The sequence below is a fragment of the Myotis brandtii genome, unplaced genomic scaffold, assembly GCF_000412655.1.
Source record: "Myotis brandtii unplaced genomic scaffold, ASM41265v1 scaffold365, whole genome shotgun sequence".
NCBI lineage: Eukaryota > Metazoa > Chordata > Mammalia > Chiroptera > Vespertilionidae > Myotis > Myotis brandtii.
Genome location: NW_005364031.1, coordinates 1021664 through 1042286, shown reverse-complemented (window position 1 = coordinate 1042286; position 20623 = coordinate 1021664). Strand labels below are relative to the sequence as shown.

Here is a 20623-nt window from a genome sequence, read left to right as displayed (position 1 = left end):
ATAGTATTCCATTGTGTAGATGTACCAAAGTTTTTTAATCCTCTCATCTGCTGATGGGCACCTAGGCTGTTTCTAAATCTTAGTAGCTATTGTAAGTTGTGCTGCTATGAACATAGGGATGCATATATCCTTTCTGATTGGTGTTTCTGGTTTCTTGGGATATAGTTTGAGCAGATCTTATCTCCAGATCACTTAAAAGCTATAACAATAACAGGTGCCATTTATTTGTGTACCAACTTTGTGCCAGTCAGGCCTTTAATATATGTTATTTAATCTTAACCCTATAAGTTTGTATTGCTTATTTTCCTCATTTTGTGGATTGAGAAACTGAGGGTTAGAGAAACTTACCCAAGTCTCTTAACTTCCCTTACACCATCAGTAATTGCTATCACCAAGTTTTGTTTTTTTTTCTTTTAATATATTTTTATTGATTTCAGAGAGGACAGGAGAGTTAGAAAGAGGTAGAAACATCAACAGTGAGAGAGAACCATTGATCGGCTGCCTCCTGCACGCCCCACACTGGGGATCAAGCCTTCAACCCTGCAACCTGGGCATGTGCCCTGACCAGGAATCAAACCTCGACTTCCTGGTTCATAGGTCCACACTTAACCACTGAACCATGCCTAGCTGGGATATCACCAAGTTTTAAATCCAGATCTGAATCCAAAGCACCCAAACTCTACACTGTATCATCCATCATGTATATAAAACTAAATGGTACATATGCTAAAGTAATCCTAGATTTCTTTAATGTCAAGTGTTTTGGCTTCCAATAGTCTGCATTGTCATTAATTATTTAAATAGTTAGTGATGTTGAATGTTCACTGTATCTATCATATGATTGAGCAAGGCTAAACCACCTTGATAAAAAATTTCTACAGATGACTGCACAAATTTATGTTTTATACATCTGGGTGAGCCTTTCTACGTTTCACTAAAATTATACATTCTCATGTATACCTGCCTACCCTTTCTGAGAATGCATATAATATAGATCTATTTTCAAGATTTCTTTTGGTGGGGGCTGATGTCAGTAAAAATCACAACTGGAAGACAATGCAATTATAATTATTTAGAAAGCTAGATATACTATACTTTTGTAGGGAGTTTAGAATCTACTTTTATTAGTCAAATAGGTGACTTTGGGCAAGTTGCTTCATTTCCCTAAACTTCAACAACCTCATCTCCCAGTGGGGACCATAATACCCATACCTCATGGTTCTTATAACATACTAGAGGCCCGGTGCACGAAATTTGTTCATTGGGTCGGGGGGGTGTCCCTCAGCCCAGCCTGCACCCTCTCCAATCTGCAACCCCTCAGGGGATGTCCGACTGCTGGTTTAGGCCCGATCCCATAGGGACATCCCTCTCACAGTCCGGGACTGCTGACTCCCAACCACTCGCCTGCCTGCCTGCCTGATTGCCCCTAACCACTTCTGCCTGCCAGCCTGATCACCCCCTAACCACTCCCCTGCCAGCCTGATCAACACCTAACTGATCCCCTGCTGGCCTGATCTCCCCAACTGCCCGCCCCTGCTGGCACGGTTGCCCCCAACTGCCCTCATCTGCAGGCCTGGTTGCCCCCAACTGCCCTCCCCTGCTGGCCATATTGTGGTGGCCATCTTTTGACCACATGGGGGTGGCCATCTTTGACCAATTGGGGCCGGCCATCTTGTGCAAGGGCATGACAGTCAATTTGCATATTTCCTCTTTATTATATAGGATGAAAATACCAGACACACAGTAGATGCTTAATACATGTTGTATGCCTACACCCCAGAGTGTGCCTTCCAGGGCTCTTACTATTTCCTTATTCTCACTATAGGGTATTACTATCCAGAAGTAAAGCACTTGGAAAGAAGTAAAACTTATTGGCATTCTGTTCTTTCTGTATCATAAGAGAAGCTTCTATAAGGGATTATGGAAAATATTTGCCTTAAAGGCCTTTAATCACATATTCAGAGATGTATTATCATACATTTTTTTATTAAAGGGATATAATTTATGTCCATCTTCAACTGCACCTTTGGTATAAATATTTTCTATGAAATTCTAAATCAGAAGCTTACATAATAGTTTTAAATAATTATTGGTTCATAGAAATTTTGTCTTTATATTAGAGAATTTAAAGACCATATAAGAATAATAAAATTCTAAAATTCACTTATTGTGCACTATAGTGAAACCAGAATTAGATTAAACCAGTACCTTCAGATTAGAAAACAATGTTTTCAGTATACCCTGCCATGTATGAATTTAATTGAAGTATCTGTGACTGTCATACTAGAGGAAGTGCCCTTATAAATCCAGATTACCAACTGAGGTCTATTTCTTTTTAATATTTATGTCATTCAAGTGTTCCTTTAGCAAGAATATCATATAAATTGACATTTAATCTCTGTGTTTTGTGCTTGTATAAATTTAGCAACTTAGGTTTGTGAGGGTTTTAAATAACTTTAAAATGTCAGTCTAAATAGTTGCACTGGCCATAAATTCTTGCCTCATGAAAATATTTTCCCAGTCTTTCAGGTGAGACATAAAAAGAAGCAAAGCTTTATTTTTGTCTGTAAAATAACACCCAATTTCTTTTTATAAATATAGAGATAAAGTTCTGGTCCACGTCCAATTCTTGTTCATGTCTATTGATGGTAATTTGTCCCTGCAGTTTAAATTTGGCTTATTATTCTTTTGCTGCCTTAAATTGCTATGTGGGTATTTCTGTTTTTCATACCTACTTTCGTATCCAATTCTTTTTTTTTTTAAATATATTTTATTGATTTTTTACAGAGAGGAAGGGAGAGGGATAGAGAGTTAGAAACATCGATGAAAGAGAAACATCAATTAGCTGCCTCCTGCACACCCCCTACTGGGTATGTGCCCACAACCAAGGTACATGCCCTTGACTGGAATCGAACCTGGGACCCTTCAGTCCGCAGGCTGACGCTCTATCCACTGAGCCAAACCAATCAGGGCTGTATCCAATTCTTATCGTAATTCAGGTTTCTCTATATCTCTTAAATTTTGCAGTTCATGTAAGCATAAAAAAAAGTAATTGCAATGTCTTGAAGGAGAAACCTAAATAAGTTAATAGTTTGAGAACGTTATGGCCATTGTAATTTTACCAGTGGTTTTTTAAAAATAGCTACTATAAAATAAGACATCTTCCATAGCAAGTTGTAATCAGTAACACAAATTGAGCCCACAAACTAGATTTTTTTTAAATTGTCAGGTTATTACCTATACCTCTCATTTATGCCTTTTATTTTTCAGGTATTCAAAAAATACAGTTATGGCTTATTTAAAAATACTTAGTTTTTTTATATAAACACTAGAAGCCCATTGCCCAAAGATTCGCGCAATAGGCCTTCCTTCCCCTGGCTGCTGGCACCGGTTTTCCTCCGGCACCCGGGACCCAGGCCTTTGGTCCGGCCGCAGCGGAGAAGCCAAGCCTCTTCAGTCTTCAGTCTTCAATCTTCGCTCCACACCTGCGTATGCAAATTAACCGCCATCTTTGTTGGGTTAATTTGCATACTCATCCTGATTTGGCTGGTGGGTGTAGTGGAGTGACACCAATTTGCATGTTTCTCTTTTATTAGTGTAGGTATATATTATTCATTGAGATATCAATTCCTCGAAATCTGAAGACTTTTGAGGGATTTATATGTAGCTCTTTAGAGCTTTTCTTGAAGCTTTAAAGAACCACTAGTTTTGAAACTTGACCTAAAAATATTAGCCTTGTTTTTTTAATTTTATAGCTGTAGGAAATCTGAAGTAGGAAAAAAATGGCTGCACATGAGATGAAAAGAAATAAGTAACAAAGAATTCTCTTGGGAAAGATATAAACTTAAGGAATACTATAATTCATAGTAGGTCCAAATAGGATTTTTTGTCTTAATATGACAGATGTTCAGTGGCTTTTTTAGTATACAAAATCTATTCTTGTATTTTGTAAACCTAATTATTACTTGTATCTTATTTAATATCTTATAACTGATACTGAGTCTCACATGTCACAAACACTTGTATTTATTTCTCTTAAAATGTTAAAGTAAAACTATTAATATAAAATTAGGTTGACTCTGAAACCCTCCTCTGCTAGCATTTTGAAAAAATGTTTTATAAATGTTTTACCGTACAAATTACAGTATAACTATGGTCAAATCATTGTACTCTTTTTAAATCACAAGACTTGCTTTCAGTAAAAGAGGTTAAAAAGACTCAGCAATAATGTCATAATATCTGTAGTTGTTGTACCAAGGGTAACAGCAATCTAAAAATAAGAGATATATTTCATCACTGGTTCTCTTTGGTGTGTATTCTTACTCTTCTTATGTATAAAAGGTAAATAAGCCTAAGCACTAGTATTATTTCTGAGTGCCAACAGCTTATGTTATCATTTTATTCAATGAGTATTGATTATGTGGTTATTATATAGTCAGTAATTTTCTGAATCCTGAGGACTGTAATACAAAAGTACACATGATCTCTGCCCTTAGGAGATTTTTATGCTTTTGCAAAATCACAAACTTGGAAAGTATAAAGCATTTGTGACTCAAGATGAAGTTTACTAGTATGTAGGACAGGCTATGAATACAGCCAAAATTCAAGGAGAAAAATGTCTTTGTGATAGGGTTTAGTCACTGAATATGTTTTATATAAGAACTGTGATTTTTTTAATCTAGAGAGGGAATTGTTGGGTGCTACAAATCTCATGTAGTCCCATCTTTATGTCAAGACACTTCAAGTATATTATTTCATTTGATTTTTCACAACCTGATGAGATAGGTAATACTGTCTTCATTTTACTATTGAGTCTTAGAAGTTAAAGAGCTTACCCAAAGCCACAGTGCTCTAAATGGCAGACCAGAGACTCAGACTCTGGGTTGTATTGTCTCCAAGGCCTGACTTTAACTATTGCTATTTGTCATCCACACTTGATAAATGACGAGCCTACAGCTCAGAGAGGGTAAGTTACTTGTTTCAGTTTACACAGCTATAAATAGCAGAACTGAGATTTAAACCAGGTCACCCAAGTATTAGACTAAATCAGTGAGAATTTTTAAAACATATAGTACCTGACTATTTAGTCAGGGGCACTGGCCTCTTTTTCCTTAGATTGTCAAATTAAAAAAATAACAACCAACACAACAACTATCAGGTGTGAATAAATCAAAATTATACCTTTTTTTCAGGTTGGAAAAAATATATATTTTTTGTTGTGCCACAGAATTTTAGTAATTAGCTTATGTGTGCCATGAGATGAAAAAGGTTGAAAATTGCTGGACTAAATCATGTGAATTTGCTGACATTTGACAGTTTTTGACCTATAAAAGTGGCAGTTATATATATTTCCATTTCATATGTGCTCTTTGCACTATACCATATAATCCTTGAATGAATATAAGGTCAAGCTTAAAAGCAGGAAGGGAAACAGGATTTAAGGAATTGTCAGAGGAGGCATGATCTGGATAAGTAAGATAAACTGCCTATGGAAGTTGAGGAAGATCAGGGTGAGAATTTCAGAACTGACCCAATAATAACCATTAGACATTTTCTGTTCTGAACACTGCTAGGCACTCCTCTCTTGTTACACAGGTTCTGGCTTTGTGTACAAAGAACCAGGGATGTAGCAAGAATGAGCAAATTTGTTGAAGGGAACATGAGCTGGGCCTTACATGATGGAGAAGAATTAGCAAGGAGAAAACAGAATGAGCATTGTAGTACACAGGGCTCCTTTATAAGTGATATGAATGAACTAAGGTTTTGGAACTACCAGTCTGATACCGAGTTTTTAAATTGTTAATGGTATAGAAAAGCTTTTGGGAATTTCTGAAGCAATTTCAATAGGTACCCAGAAGAAAGTAACATTCCAACACTTTTTCTTTTCTTCCAAATTATTTTATGATTTAATCTCTTAAATTATTATGTGTGCCTTTCATTATTTAGTATCCTCAATCCACTGTGGGTTTTCAGTGTTTAAACTCATAGAATTTTAGCACTGGAGGGAACACTGAAAGTCATCACATTCTTAACTCAGCCCCACCCTTTCTTCAGATAAGGAAAGCAAGACTTCTTGAGGTAAACTAAATCAGACATTACACCATAATTAGAACTCATATCTCATAATTTCTCCTGAAGGGTACTTTACACTCCTGTGCAGCCTCTCATTTTTATTTGATGCAGTCTTTGAGTGTTCCTGTGTTTACATACTGAAACTGGACAGAAAATCCTTTATGAATTTATTTTTTATGTTTGACATTATATAACTCCATATCCTATTGGGTATTTAATAACACCTCAAGAAAAAAAATTCTTATGAAATCCATTTTAGTTTATATGTCCTTGAGAGTTTTAAATATATGATATATAAATACATAGACAAGAACACATGTAATATGTAAGCAATGAAACCTAATGATAAAATGAACACTTATGAGCCCACCACCCAACATAAGAAAGGGAACATGATCAATGCCCCTGAGTCTCCTGTGTATTCTTTACCTGTGACCTACGTGTCATCCTCTCGCCAACCCACAATGCCATTTTCTATTGTATATTCTGTTTCTGGACTTTTTATTAGTAGCTTTTGTCTGGCTAAGAAATTCTCTTAAATGATATTTAAGTTCGTTAAATGTATTTTTATAAATGGATGTTAAATTTTCTGAAATACTTTTTATGTGTCTATTGAGGTTTTTCTTTAATTTTTTAATATAGTGAATTGCATGAATAGAATTCCTAGTGTCAAGTGACCTGTTCATTTGTAGAATAACCTCAACTTTTACATATTTCTGTTGCTGAATGAGTCAGGAACTGTTTCTCATTCTTTCAAGAATAATTTCTTTAAGATGAAAAATGTCTTCTTGGATATTTGGTAGAACTCACCAGTAAAACCTTGCTATTTTCTATAAAGTATAGAAATTTTCATATTTATGGATTGAGGGGGTTTTTTGTATTTTTCTATAATGTATAGAAATTTTGGTAATTTATATGTTTTTTGGAATTAGTATTTCACTTTGGTTTGTTTTGTTTTTGTTTTTTATTTACTAACCACAAAATTTTTATAGTATTCTCTCATTCTTACTTTGTTTCTTTTGGGAAGCTTATAGCTTGGCTCTTTTTTTAACTATGTAAGTTAAATCCTTAGCTTGTAAATTATCACTGCTTCTGACTTTTTCACATAAATATTTGAAATTAAATATTTTTCTCTAAGTGCTTCTTTAGTTGCATGCCACAGTTTTAGTGTGATTTGAGTTAAAATTCAGTTCAAATACTTTTTAATTTTCATTTTGTTTTTTTTGACCAGTGAGTTATTTAGAAGTGTTTTTAAATGTTTAAACATGCGTTTCTTTAAAGATTATTTGTGAATCAATACAAAAAGATATGGCTTATATGATACTAAATTTTTAAACTTTTTTGAGAACTATTTTATTGCCTACTGTATTACCAGATTTCATAAATGTTCCCTGGGTGCTTTAAAAAATTCATGTTCTCATTTCTCAGGCATAGGGTTCATGGAGTTCAGGTTGTACTGTGTACATGTTTTGTTCCTTGGTCTGATTTTATGTATCATTTACAGAGGGGGTTTTTGTTGTTGTTAATCCTCGCCCGAGGATATTTTTCCATTGATTTTTGACTTTTTTTGGAGAGAATGGAAGGGATGGGGAGAGACAGAAAGAAAAACATGATATGAGAGAGACACATTGGTTGCCTCCCTCACACGCTTCGACCAGAGCTAGAGATCGAGCCTGCAATCGAGATATGTGCCCTTGAGCAGAATTGAACCCAGGACCCTTCAGTCCGCAGGCTGACTCTCTATCCACTTAACGAAACCAGCTAAGGCTACAGAGGATTAGTAAATATTGTATCTCATTATGATTGATCATGAATGTTTCTCAAAGTTTTATTGTTTTATCTCTTTGGAAGCTATGTATAGGTACAACCTATATTGTAATAGGCACAGCATGTAAATTTTGAACTGTTATATTCTGAATCTCTTTCCCTAATAATTTTTAAAAAATATATTTTTATTGATTTCAGATAGGAAGGGAAAGAGATATAGAAACATCAATGATGAGAGGGAATCATTGATTGGCTGCCTCCTGCATGCCCCCTATTGGGGATCGTGCCTGCAACCAAGCATATGCCCTTGACCAGAATCGAACCTGAGACCCTTCAGTCTGCAGGCTGACGCTCTGTCCACTGAGCCAAACTAGCTAGGGCCCTAGTAATTTTTTATGCTCTAATGTCCCCATTGTTCCCTTCCCCCTGGCCCTAGGTCAGCCGTGGGCAAACTACGGCCCGCGGGCCGGATCCGGCCTGGTTGGAATGAATAAAACTAAAAAAAAAAAAGCCCGTACCCTTTTATGTAATGATGTTTACTTTGAATTTATATTAGTTCACACAAACACTCCATCCATGCTTTTGTTCCGGCCCTCCGGTCCAGTTTAAGAACCCATTGTGGCCCTCGAGTCAAAAAGTTTGCCCTGTTCTAGACGAAGCCGCCATGGCGGGGGCCAAGGCAGAGGCAGTTGGGGTGATCAGGCAGGCAGGTGAGAGGTTAGGAGCAATCAGGCAGGCAGGTGAGCAGTTAGGGGCGATCAGGCAGGCAGGCAAGTCAGGCGAGCAGGCGAGTGGTTGGGGGTGACCAGGCAGGCAGGCAAAGGCGGTTAGGGGCAATCAGGCAGGCAGGCGAGCAGTTAGGGGAGATCAGGCAGGCAGACAGAGGGGTGATCAGGTAGGCAGGCGAGCAGGCCTAAACCGGCAATTGGACATCCCCTAAGGGGTCCCAGATTGTGAGAGGGTACAGGCCTGGCTGAGCGACGCCCCCCCCCCCCCCATTCTGTGCACAGATTTTGTGCACCGGGCCTCTAGTAGCTATATAACCTTATTTGGGGTAGTTTTTGACTAGTTATCTTGTTTTATTCTTTAACCTTTTGTTTTCTCTATCTCTGTGAATTAGATATGTCTGTTTACACAGCATTTAATCTAGCCTGATAATCTGATTTTTTAAATATCTAACTGGAGAATATAATTCATTTATATTTATTACTAGAGGCCCGGTGCTCAAAATTCGTGCAGCGGTAGGTCCCTAAGCCTGGCCGGCAATCAAGGCTGATCTGTGGGGTGACCAGCGGGGCGATCGGGAGGCCCCCGCTGGCACCCGCCTTGGCTGGTGGCCTGGAACCGCCCGCTGGCCAGCCCTGCCCCCGCCTACCGGTCATTCACAGGTCGTTCTGCCATTCAGTCGATTGGCATATTAGGGTTTTATATCGGTAGATGATTACTGTTCTCTCATTTTGTGCTTTATTTTTTTTACCTCCTTTTTTGCCATCTTTTGAATTCAATAAGTATATTTCTTATTCCATTCTTTCTCTCTGATTAGAGAGTTAGGTATATTATTACTTTTAGTAATTACCTGTGAAATTTTAACATTCATGCCCAACCTAAAGTTAATATCTTCACCCTCATCCTGAACAATATAAGTATTTTTAAATTTATGTTCCTCTTGCTGATGCTATTATTATTATTCAGATTTTAGTACCATATTATTTATTTATTTTGTATTTCTATAAATTAATCATTGTTTTCATTGTTTAATATTTTTGGTGTATGGATTCATACTTGTGTTTACCAATAATCCTCATTTCAATTTGGCCCTTCCATTAGGGAAACATTTTTCTTCTCCCTGAAGAACTTATGGAAAGAGTCTTATGGAAAGTTATAGAAAACTTATGGTAAGAGTCTATGAATGCTAGACTCTGTTTTTGCTCATCTGAGAATGTTATTCTGACCTTATTCTTCACATTTTTGTTGGCTAAACAATTATGGTTCTCAGTTATTTTATTTTAGAAGTTTGAAGATAATTCTAATTTCTTCTGGTTGCTATTAAGAATCTAACTGGTATTTTTTTATAGGTAATCTATCTTTTCTCTATGCTGCTTTTTACTCTTTTCTATTTGTCTTTGTTTTCTAGAACTTGATTATAATTTGCCCCATGTTTAACTCGGTATTGTAAATTTTCTCTTATTTTTTTCTCGGGATTTGTTATGGTTGGGATTTGTTATATCTTCATCAATTCTGGAAACTTTTTGCAGATTCACAGTGAATACATTTTCTCCCCTACACCCAGAGCCACAAATTTGCTTATCTTCTTTCGTAGGATAGATTTATTTTTCCTAGTTCCTTCTTTCCCTGAGTGTGAAGTCTTTCTTGGCTTTTGGCTTTAAGCATGAAGGTTCTCCAGCTTTACTCCCACCCTACAAAGGCCCAAGATTTTACACCTGGTCCTCTGGGTGCAGCAGGCAGTCAAAACAAACACTTTAGACCATTAGTGATCAAGTGTTCAGGATGTGTGTGTATATATATTGTGTGTGTAGAGGATTTGAGATGTTTTTGGGTTTTTTTGCAAGAGTGTTTTGGGACCTCTACTGATAAAAATGCAATTCTGTCCTTTGCCTTATAATGGAAATTTTTTTCTTGTCATTTAAAAAAAAATAAATCTCCTGTAACTTTTTCCTATAGGTGAGCAGTAGGTCATCCAGTCCTAGCATCAGAATGATCACTACTACCTCAGGACCAACCTCAGAAAAGTCAGCTCGAAGTCATCCATGGACCCCTGATGATTCCACAGGTGACCAGTTTTTTCTCATTTTAATTATGAAGTGGAATTTACCATGTTTATTTTCATTTAGTTGTGTCATTACTGTAATTGTAATTACACAACAGAATGAAGGCAGGCATTATACAGTAGTTTAGATTTTCATATTAATAAAAAAATATTTAGTAATAAACTTAAAAATGTCTTTTTGAGTACTGAGACGGAGACCATTAGCCCTCGCATTTTTTTTCACCCAGATACTAAACATGTATTTTGAAGATGGTTTGTTTGGGGTTTTCCCAAATAGGAGATATCGTATTCTTGATACTTTAGTCTGTTATTGGCCTATTACGATCCATTCTCCTGGGTGGTAGTAGTAAAGTCATTATCTTCTAAATCCCTAAATTCAGCAGAATGGTAAAAATAATCATCTTCATCTCAATCTTTTGTTTTAAAGATACCAGGTACCTTAGAAAAAATTTCTGATTGTGACCTTTTGAATCAATTTTAAATAATAGGGAAACTTCATTTTGGTTATATAGTCTGTTAAATGGGCCTTTAAAAGTCTGTTAAGAGTTATTAAAACTCCCTAACATGAATAACTTAACTGGTCAAAATATTAGTATTAAAATCTAGTGATAGAATAGTTTCATTATGGGCAAGCAGAAAATTATATGTCAGGGTGGAATTAACTTTTCCTCTGCACTAGAAGAATACCTTGGTAAATTACTCAGCAGTATGCTCCTATAAAAATTATTTATATGTTATGATGTCAGAGAACAAACAACAATCTCTTAGACCTTGGAAAATTAAACCATTTGGGATTTTATATAAAATCAACTATGTTATTAATAGTGGCAATTAAATTGAAATTAAAAAGTCAGCTCTCTGAATTTACAAACTAAAATACTGCTTATAAGTATTTATAAATATTTGGCTTGGTTTAATCAAATTTATAATTTAAAAAATTAATTGGGTGGCCTTTCTCTGTGTCATGTAAGATAGAACTATGTTTAGCCAGGGGTGTAGTCTCTAGTTTTAGTAAGTTTAAATTTAGCGGTAGCAAAAACTCTTCTAAGTTTCACCCCTAGCACAGTCCAACCTAGGATTGCTCAAAACATTTACCACTACTCGGCACATGTGCAGAATTCATCATGACGTGCTTTTGCTCAGAGGCAGACAGGGAAATGCTTTTGACAGATTTGATCATTGACAGTCAAGTAATAGCTCTTTTTGGTTCCTAAATCCTCAGTGAGGGAGTACTCTCCCTGACATTACAGCATTTGCCTAAATCTGGGACTCCACATGGCAGGCCTCCTGACTTCAGCCTGGACTAAACTCATCATGAGGATAAAATCAAATTCTCTTAGGTCCATCTCACTTAACTGCTGTGTTTCTACTTCATGTGCTCTCCCACCCTTCCAACCCCCATCTCATTTTTTTTCTTTTCTGGGACCTAAAGTACCACAAAATATCAATAGCTGGAAATCGTACATAGGTCCAACTTGTTATATTAACTGATTTTTTTCTTTGCCTTGAAATTATTACAAATGTGTGGTTATCATTTTTAAATAATGTTGAATGCAATTTTAGAAGTTGAGGCTCTGCTTTAAATTTATAATTAATGAAGTTCAGCTTTATGCAATTTCTAAAAAAAGTGTTGCTAACCAAGCTAATATAATAAATTACAGGGAAGGGGTAGATAAACCGTTTTTCTTTGAAGGTTCACTGATTCAGGAAGAAATTAGAAGTGCATACATAAGTTAAAACAACCTAATTAATTCTTTTATTATTATTATTATTTAAATAGGAAAGCGTTCTATGTATTTTCCAGAGAAAAATAAAGAGCAGAACGATTTAATAATCATCATACATAATGAGTGCTTGTGGGTTTCTGGGTTTCTATTTATAACATAGTAGAGATTAAAAAAATAAAAAAAGATAAATGTATAGTGAGAGAGTTGCCTGGGCCTAGTAGAGGAAGCCACAGAACTTGAGAAAACTCACTGGTGAGTTTCTCCTGGGCTTAGAACTTGGCCAAGATAGAAGTATAAGACATGGCCCATTGTTATAATCTGATTAGAGTGTCATGATACAGGCATATAAAAGTAAAGTAGTCATGATATGTAATAAACTACTAAATTTGTAGTGCCAGCTGAGAATTTTAATAGCTAAAATCAATTAGGTAAAACCTGGTGTCGTCTGCAACATTTTGTAAAATTGTGAGACTTATTCTTTAATCATAAAGCAGAAAGAAGACAGTACTCCACATGAAGGGAACACCTTCTTAGAGAATATGAGATGGTTATAAGTATTGTGTTTGAGGAGCCAGAAGATATATTTTGGCCTAATTTAACCAAAGAAATGTGAGTCTCCACATTCTGGAAACAAGATTAAATTTGATTAGCAATTGAAACATTAAAGAACAAACTCTCATGGAATATCTCTTCGTTGTCTTATAATCAGTTATTACTATTAGACACTAAGAACTAAAGTTCAGTTTGTGTATAAGTGAGAAAGTGAAATCTCACTTCTTGGTTTAGAGAAAAACTAATATCTAACAAAGGACCTTAAGTTCCCACCATTGAAGGGCTTTAATTGTTTGAATAAATATTTGGACTTTTTTCCACTCCCAGAATATTGTGAAACATTGACATATTATACTTAACTCTGAAACACAGATACAGGGTACTGATTAATAAGATACATCAAGTATCAAAGATATAAGAATGAGTAATAGGAGTGGAAGTGTTAAATTGAAAAATTTTCAAGACAGTTGTTTCTATAAAGTCAAGAGGAAATCATTTATTATTTTTTTAATTTATTTTTTAATTCTCACCCAGGGATATGTTTACTGATTTTAATATATATTGATTTCAGAAAGGAAGGTAGATGGATAGAGAGATAGAATGAAAGAGAATCGTTAATCAGTTGCCTCCTGCACGTCCCCACTGGGGATCGAGCCCACAATCCAGGCATGTGCCCTTGACTGGAATCGAACCCAGGCCCCTTCAGTCTGCAGGCCGATGCTCTATCCACTGAGCCAAACCAGCTAGAGCTTGTTTATTGATTTTAGAGAGAGAGACATCAATGCGAGAGTGCAACATAGATTTGTTGCCTCTCCTACTCATTCCAACCGGGGATTGAACCTGTGACCTTTCATATACAGGACAGCATTCCAACCACTCTGGCCAGGGCAAGGAGAAATCATTTTTAACCAATTTTAACTTAGTGGCAAGTAGTGTTCCATGGGAGCCTAGTTTGAAACAGCTGTTGGGAACAGGGAGAGGGTTGGTCAGAAAGATAACAAATTAACTATACTTCTCATTTAGCCATTTCAGAAAAACTTTTATATTACTGTATGATTTTAGGGTAAATAAGGCTATCCTAGGCAATACTGTTATTCTATCTTTAATAAACATTACTGTTCAATCTGAAATACAAACTTGAGTGTTTTAAAACGCCCTCTCTTCCTTATTCTCCATTTAGTATCAATAACAAGAATAATAACCACTATGTGTTGAGTGCTTATCATATGCCAGTATTGCGTGTTATTTCTTATATGCATTATATCATTTGGTCTGTTAGCTTAGCTTTTGGAGTTATTTGCAAGCACATTCTCAATAGTTTAAAAAAAAACAAAAAGCTACTAGAGTACCGGTCAACAATAAGTCAGGATGTTACTGAGCCATCAAACTCTTAGGTTTTTTCGTGCATTGGATGCAGAGCCTTGCTGCTACCCTGACCTTGCCTTTATCCACACTACTCTTTCAGTCAGTTGCTTGTCAGAAAAAGGGCTGAAGAGCAGCTCACTTGTTTAATTCATTTGTTCTCTACTAACAGTGGGAAAGCAGCTACTTCTGAAATAGAAAGTCCATCTTACTTCACAGTTATCCTGTCTGCTTCTGGAATTGTATTTAAATATTAATGTCGGGAAGAGGCCATTCCATGCTTCTCAAGCAAGTAGTTAGGGCAGTTTACCTCTATTAAAATACAAACAAAAGCTCTCTGTTCAAACAGTTTGATAAAATTTGACTGGTTGTTTGAATTAACCCATTTAACAGTTTGGGCATGACTTTGAGCCACAGTTTTCTTATGTGTACTATACCCCCAATCAATAATCTCTCTCATTTTCCACAGTGATTCTCATTAGGGGGGTTGGGGACTCGCTAGAATCTATATACATTGGAGGTGACCCACTGGAAGAGAATGTGTCTCTTGCTTTCCCCTTTTCCCTATTAAGGAACACTAATGTTGCCAGAGTTGACATAGCCTTATAGTAAACAGCATGATCAGGGAAAGAAGCAGATGTGGGTTTGATTAGGTAAAGTCTGTGAAGACTGAATTGCAAATGTAAAGGGCATGATTCTGAATTAAAATATAAAGGGTACTGTATTCATGGTTCTGTATAACAACAAAAGTGTTAAAACAGCAATGTAAACTTAAGTTCTAAATTAACTCTGACAAAAGGACACAGATTTTCTTACTTTTAAAAGATCAGCACTTTAGTATATCCCTGTTTTTTGTTTTTAATTAAACAAGGGCTTATGAGCTTTAATATTATTTAACTTATAGCCAACTTAAATTGTAAGTATGAGAGTATGGTTGCATTCTAATTATCTGGTAATTGGATATCCTCTGTTTAGTTTACCTTTAGAATTCAGAACTAGACTCTTCATTACCAATAATAACTTTTTAAAAAATATTTTTATTTCAGAGAGGAAGGGAGAGGGGAAGAGAGATAGAAACATCAATGATGAGAGAGAATCATTGATCAATTGTCTCCTGCACATCCTTCACTGGGGATCAAGCCCGCGACCCAGGCATGTGCCCTGACCGGGAATCGAACTGTGACCTCCTGGTTCATAGGTCAACGCTCAACCACTGAGCCATGCCCACCGGGCCAGTAATAACTTTTATGTTATTTACTTTAGGGGAAAAAAAACCCAATATTTCATGCATGCTTTCCTGCTTTTGTTTTAAAGAATTTATGACAGAAAATAAATAAAATCCATGCTTGAATTACAGATACCAATGGATCAGATAACTCTATCCCAATGGCCTATCTTACACTGGATCACCAACTACAGGTAAAGGAGTCCTGTACTTTCTCAGTCAGTGTTTACTTTGTCTTACAAAAAATTTAAAGAATTTATCTTTAAAGCTGACATTTGTGTTTCTGTCATTGTATATTCATTTATTTATGCTTTTAACCTCCTTGGTCTTGTTGAAATAAATGATTCAGTTAAGTTAATTAAATTTAAAATGGGCAAAATCATATGTTCTTATCCTAACAGTCATGTTAAAATACTCTCATATCTTTAAGACTGCCAAGAATAGCAATTTTTTGTTCTTTAATTTTAGTGCAATAAAATATAAAATTCATATAAGCTCATTTCTATGTAATAAATTTTGTGATATATTGTCGTGTTCATAGTGGCTAAATATCTAAATAATACACTTTAGTGTCTCCATTATACCAGATGTTTTTTGGTATAATGCCTTTTGGCAACCTGAAATATAAAGCCTTGAGTCGAAGAGTACGCTTCATGGTTCTTGGGAACAACTGTTAAAACAGCAAGTGTAAATTTAAGTTTGAGTTAACTCTGACAAAAGGACACAGATTTTCTAGGGCATGGTTGAACACTTATTTTTAAAAGATCATTACTTGAGTGCTATAAAAATAATACATCACAGTAACTGTTTTAACTCTCATCTTAGCTAGATAATGAGATTTGATTTAATTATGTTTTAACATTTTTTAATTTATTTTCAGCCTCTAGCACCATGCCCAAACTCCAAAGAATCTATGGCAGTGTTTGAACAGCATTGTAAAATGGCACAAGAATATATGAAAGTTCAAACAGAAATTGCATTGTTATTACAGAGAAAGTAAGTTATCTCTTATGAATAAAAATTAAAACTCAGTATTTTGAGTTTGAAATATGTTAAGGTGCAATATTAAATAAAGACATGAAAACTTTATCATTTTTAGAATTAATCATTAAGCATATTTCTAGCTTGGAGATTTTGTATATGTTTATATTTAAGCACCCTTTGGCTATTTTTCATGCAAAACTCAACCCTTTTAACTATCATATAGTAGTACTAAGGAAAGTAAACTGGTGGTACATAAACATGTTTTATGCTCTCAGAGTTATAAAGTTAAGCTATTTAGATTTGTTTTCTTAGACATAGGTAAAATAATTTGATTTACTAATAGTTGTGCTTTGTCTTAGAAACATAAAGTACAATTTTTACAAAACTTTATTTGCATTTCTTGTTTTAAAAAAATCTTTACTTTGCATGAAATTCTATGCCTTTGAAGCTGATTTGTGGTGGTAACTAAAATGAAATGTAGGAAAAAAATCATGGAAGCTATATATACACATGGTAACAGGATTCCCTCTATTAATTTTCATCAAACAAAAAATAATCTGGTTTTCTGAAGTAATCTGTGGAAAGTTTTCTGTTTGTACTTCCAAGAAAAATAAAAAAATAGTTTCATCACAATTTACTGAGAATAGTGATTTAAGTGATTTCAACCTAATACAGTAAACCCTCAATTTTGCAGACCTCATTTTAACAGACAAAATTTCCTGTCCATATGTCATATGTGAAAATGAACGCCCCGTTAATTTTTAAATGCTTTTAACCAAGATTTGCTTATAATTAAATTAACAAGTTTTTGGTTTTTTTTTTTTTTTTTTTTTTTTTGGTGTTATTAATTCACTGTTATTTTTAACAAATTTTAGCGAGTAGGCCCTATGTTGGAAAAAAACACTAGTAATTTCACTAGCAAAAATTGTATTTCTTATTTCACATGTTTAATCTATACTCTTTCCATACTTTAATCATTTGAAAGAGAAGTTCTGTGCTGGAAAAACCAAATAGTAGATTGAGGGATGTGAAAGCTATGATAATTTTAGTCAATTTAAATACTTACTTTAACTGAGAAATATTACTCAGAAATCATTTTTAGGATTTTTCATTAATTATTGAGGTATATTCAGTAGCCTTGCTTCAGGAGCTAATACTTAATATCCCCCAAATAATAGGGACTTTTAAAAGTTTATTAGGCTACTGAGGATCTTTCCTGAAAATGCAGACATGCAATTTAAAAGTGGTACTTTATATTGTTCTCAGTTTTAAAATAGGTAAGAGATTTAAGTTGATAGCGTCTATTTTAAATAGTTTGCAAATGTTCTGCTGGCTACCACTTTGCACTGTAGTTAAATAGAATTGTGACTTCAGAATATAAGTACATGAGTATAAAAGTGGAATGTGAACTATAAAATATTTAAGTGTTATTTTCCTGTAGTCAGATGAAACCTTTCCCAGCTTTTTCCTCTTCCTTCCTTCACAAAAAGACTATCAAATGAAATGTTCTGAGACTTTTATTATTCCATATTATCTGTTTTCACTAATTATCTAAGTACATTACTTATTAAAAGAATTATGATATTTGTATGTTTATACCAGAAGAGTGATTGATAGTTTCCATTCCAGCCCATAAATCTATTTGAGTGGTATACCTAAGATGTATAATGATAGACCCAGAATAAAAGTTATAATTCATTAAGCTTCCATCATTAGCTATAAGATATGAATTTTTCCATCATGTAGAATATCTTATTATTGGTATTTGTTTTTAGGCAAGAACTAGTTGCAGAACTGGACCAGGATGAAAAGGACCAGCAAAATACATCTCGTCTGGTACAGGAACATAAAAAGCTTTTAGATGAAAACAAAAGCCTTTCTACTTATTACCAGCAATGCAAAAAACAACTAGAGGTCATCAGAAGTCAGCAGCAAAAACGACAAGGCACTTCATGATTCTCTAGGACTGTTAAATTTTAAAATATGCAAAGAAAGACTTCTTTTTTTTAAAGAAACAAAAACCTTTATAATGACAATCATGAGTGTTAGCTTTTTGGCATGTTCTGAATGCCAACTGCCTATATTTGCTGCATTTGTTTCATCGTTTATTTTCCTTTTCTCCTGGTGGACATGCAGTTCAACTGTCTCCTTGTGTAACTTGGGGGCATCCGTGACTTGAATAAGCAGCAGTTCTCAATCAACTTCCAAACAGATGCGTGAGCCGTGGCTGTATATGCATGCTCTTTGTGTGAAGGCTAGCCTAACAAAACCAGGTGGTATCAAACTAGCTATGTGCAAAACACCTTTTTTTTTTTTTTTTGAGGTGGAACCTCAAGAATGATGCTGTTCTTGTATCTCATCTCAAAAAAAATGAATAAATTTTTTTCCCCAAAGGATGCTATATACGAAGTTAAAGACAGGGTATGGTAAATCTAGAATAATTGGTGGTGCATTTTAGAAATGCAATACGTTGAGGGATAGTCAAAATGAAGGCTTTGATGCCAACATCCTTGGATCAGTACTGAACTTAGTTTCATCCATAAAATATTTAAAGGTAAGTGGTGGCTACTGTATTTAATAAAAGCATATTTCATTAGATGAAAATTTGACTAGGACACATTAAACAAAGTGGAACCCTTTATAAGGTATAAAGATTTTTAATTCTGTGGCATGTATGCGTGTTGAAATTGTAAAGCTTTTATGACTAATGTTAATATCTCTCCAATGAGATTAAAAGGTAAATGAACACTATCCAACTTAAATGATAATTCCTCCCTGTAATGATTATTGGATTGTTTTACTATATATTTGAAAAACTGAAGAGAAATATGGAAAATGGAAATAATTGCTCCAGTGAAAAGGCTTGGACTTAGATACTTTTACAATATGATATGCATTAAAAACTAGAAAATCAGGAAATGTTAGTAAGAAATTAAAGAAGTAATTATAAATTTATCAAGTATCTTATTTATCGATATTAGAATAATTGATTTTCCTTGCAAGCCCACCCTAGAATGTCTGTTGCCTTTCAACACTTTTAAGGAAATTCCAACAGTTAAAAAGAGAGAAAATTTATATTGTTAACAGTAACTTTGCTACCAATTTTGAAAATAAAAGTAATAATAAAACTTCATTGAAATAATAGGCTATATAAGATCTATTTTTTCAGTTGGTATTAAAATAAGTCATATTTTGATACCAGTACAAGGTGTCTTTTAAATAAGGATGTCATCAACCTCATTTTTATAGCATTAATGTTTTTTAAGAAAAAATTTAAAATGAAAGTATAATTGATGTGATTATTAGAACTATATCATGATTGTACTGTAGTTTTGCTCTATTTCAGATTAGCAGGTTGATCTAAGTTACCAAAACTATTCTTAAAATGCTAAAGCAGGTAACTTTTTCTTTCATTATTTTTTCCTCCTTCCACTGAGTTTTATAATGTAATCTTTGTGTATACAAGCAATAAAGGCAAAGGACAGTTTGTACTAAACTGTGTCATTTTTTAGCTCTTCAAAATCTGTTAGTAAGTTTCTGATAAATAAATGTCTACCATCACTTCATTTAAACAAAAGAAAGGTTATTATTTTCAAATAATTTGATTACCTAGCTGGAAGTAATATTGGGCTTCAACATATTAATAGTAAAATAAAATTGGCACAGAAAATAACTGTAGACTAAGGAAAAGCGTAACTCAACCATAGCATTGCTGTTTAATATATATATTTGTCACTCCTCCAAAAGGGACCTAATCAGTGTTTAAGGATGTTTTTGATTATCAGAGAAGAGCATGAGCTATGCAAGTAGGGATACTAAGGCTTGACCTTTCCATTAGGATTTAGCATTATAGATTTTTTATTTCTTAGTTATTAATGTGTTTTTGCTCTACATCACATATTTAAAGGAGAAAGTTTTTGTTAGTATTGTTACATGTAGTCACTTCATAAAAAATATCTGAATAGATAAATGGAAGTAAATAATAGTTTTAAGTATGATGCCAAATACAGAGAAGGCTTTTTGCACACTTGCCTGTTCATTAACATTAAGCTCCTGGGATTTTCAGTACTGTAATTTTCCTGGACCCTGGGTGCAGTTCAGCCTTACTCAGTTTTTAAGTAGTTGTTTTGCCAAGCTCATACTTTG

General features: G+C 34.6%; 1 protein-coding gene across 4 annotated transcripts in view; it reads left to right on the top strand.

The window, feature by feature from the left end:
• The window catches only part of MAP3K7 (mitogen-activated protein kinase kinase kinase 7), a 62252-nt gene extending 42284 nt beyond the window's left edge, over positions 1–19968 (top strand). For all 4 annotated transcript variants that reach the window (XM_014544482.1, XM_014544483.1, XM_005872095.2 and 1 more), the window contains 4 exons: positions 10522–10630; positions 15626–15687; positions 16374–16489; positions 18253–19968. In XM_014544482.1, the coding sequence (XP_014399968.1) occupies positions 10522–10630; positions 15626–15687; positions 16374–16489; positions 18253–18433 (468 nt within the window). In that variant the 3' untranslated portion in view covers positions 18434–19968. The remainder of the gene's footprint in view (positions 1–10521; positions 10631–15625; positions 15688–16373; positions 16490–18252) is intronic.
• Positions 19969–20623: the final 655 nt, after the last annotated feature.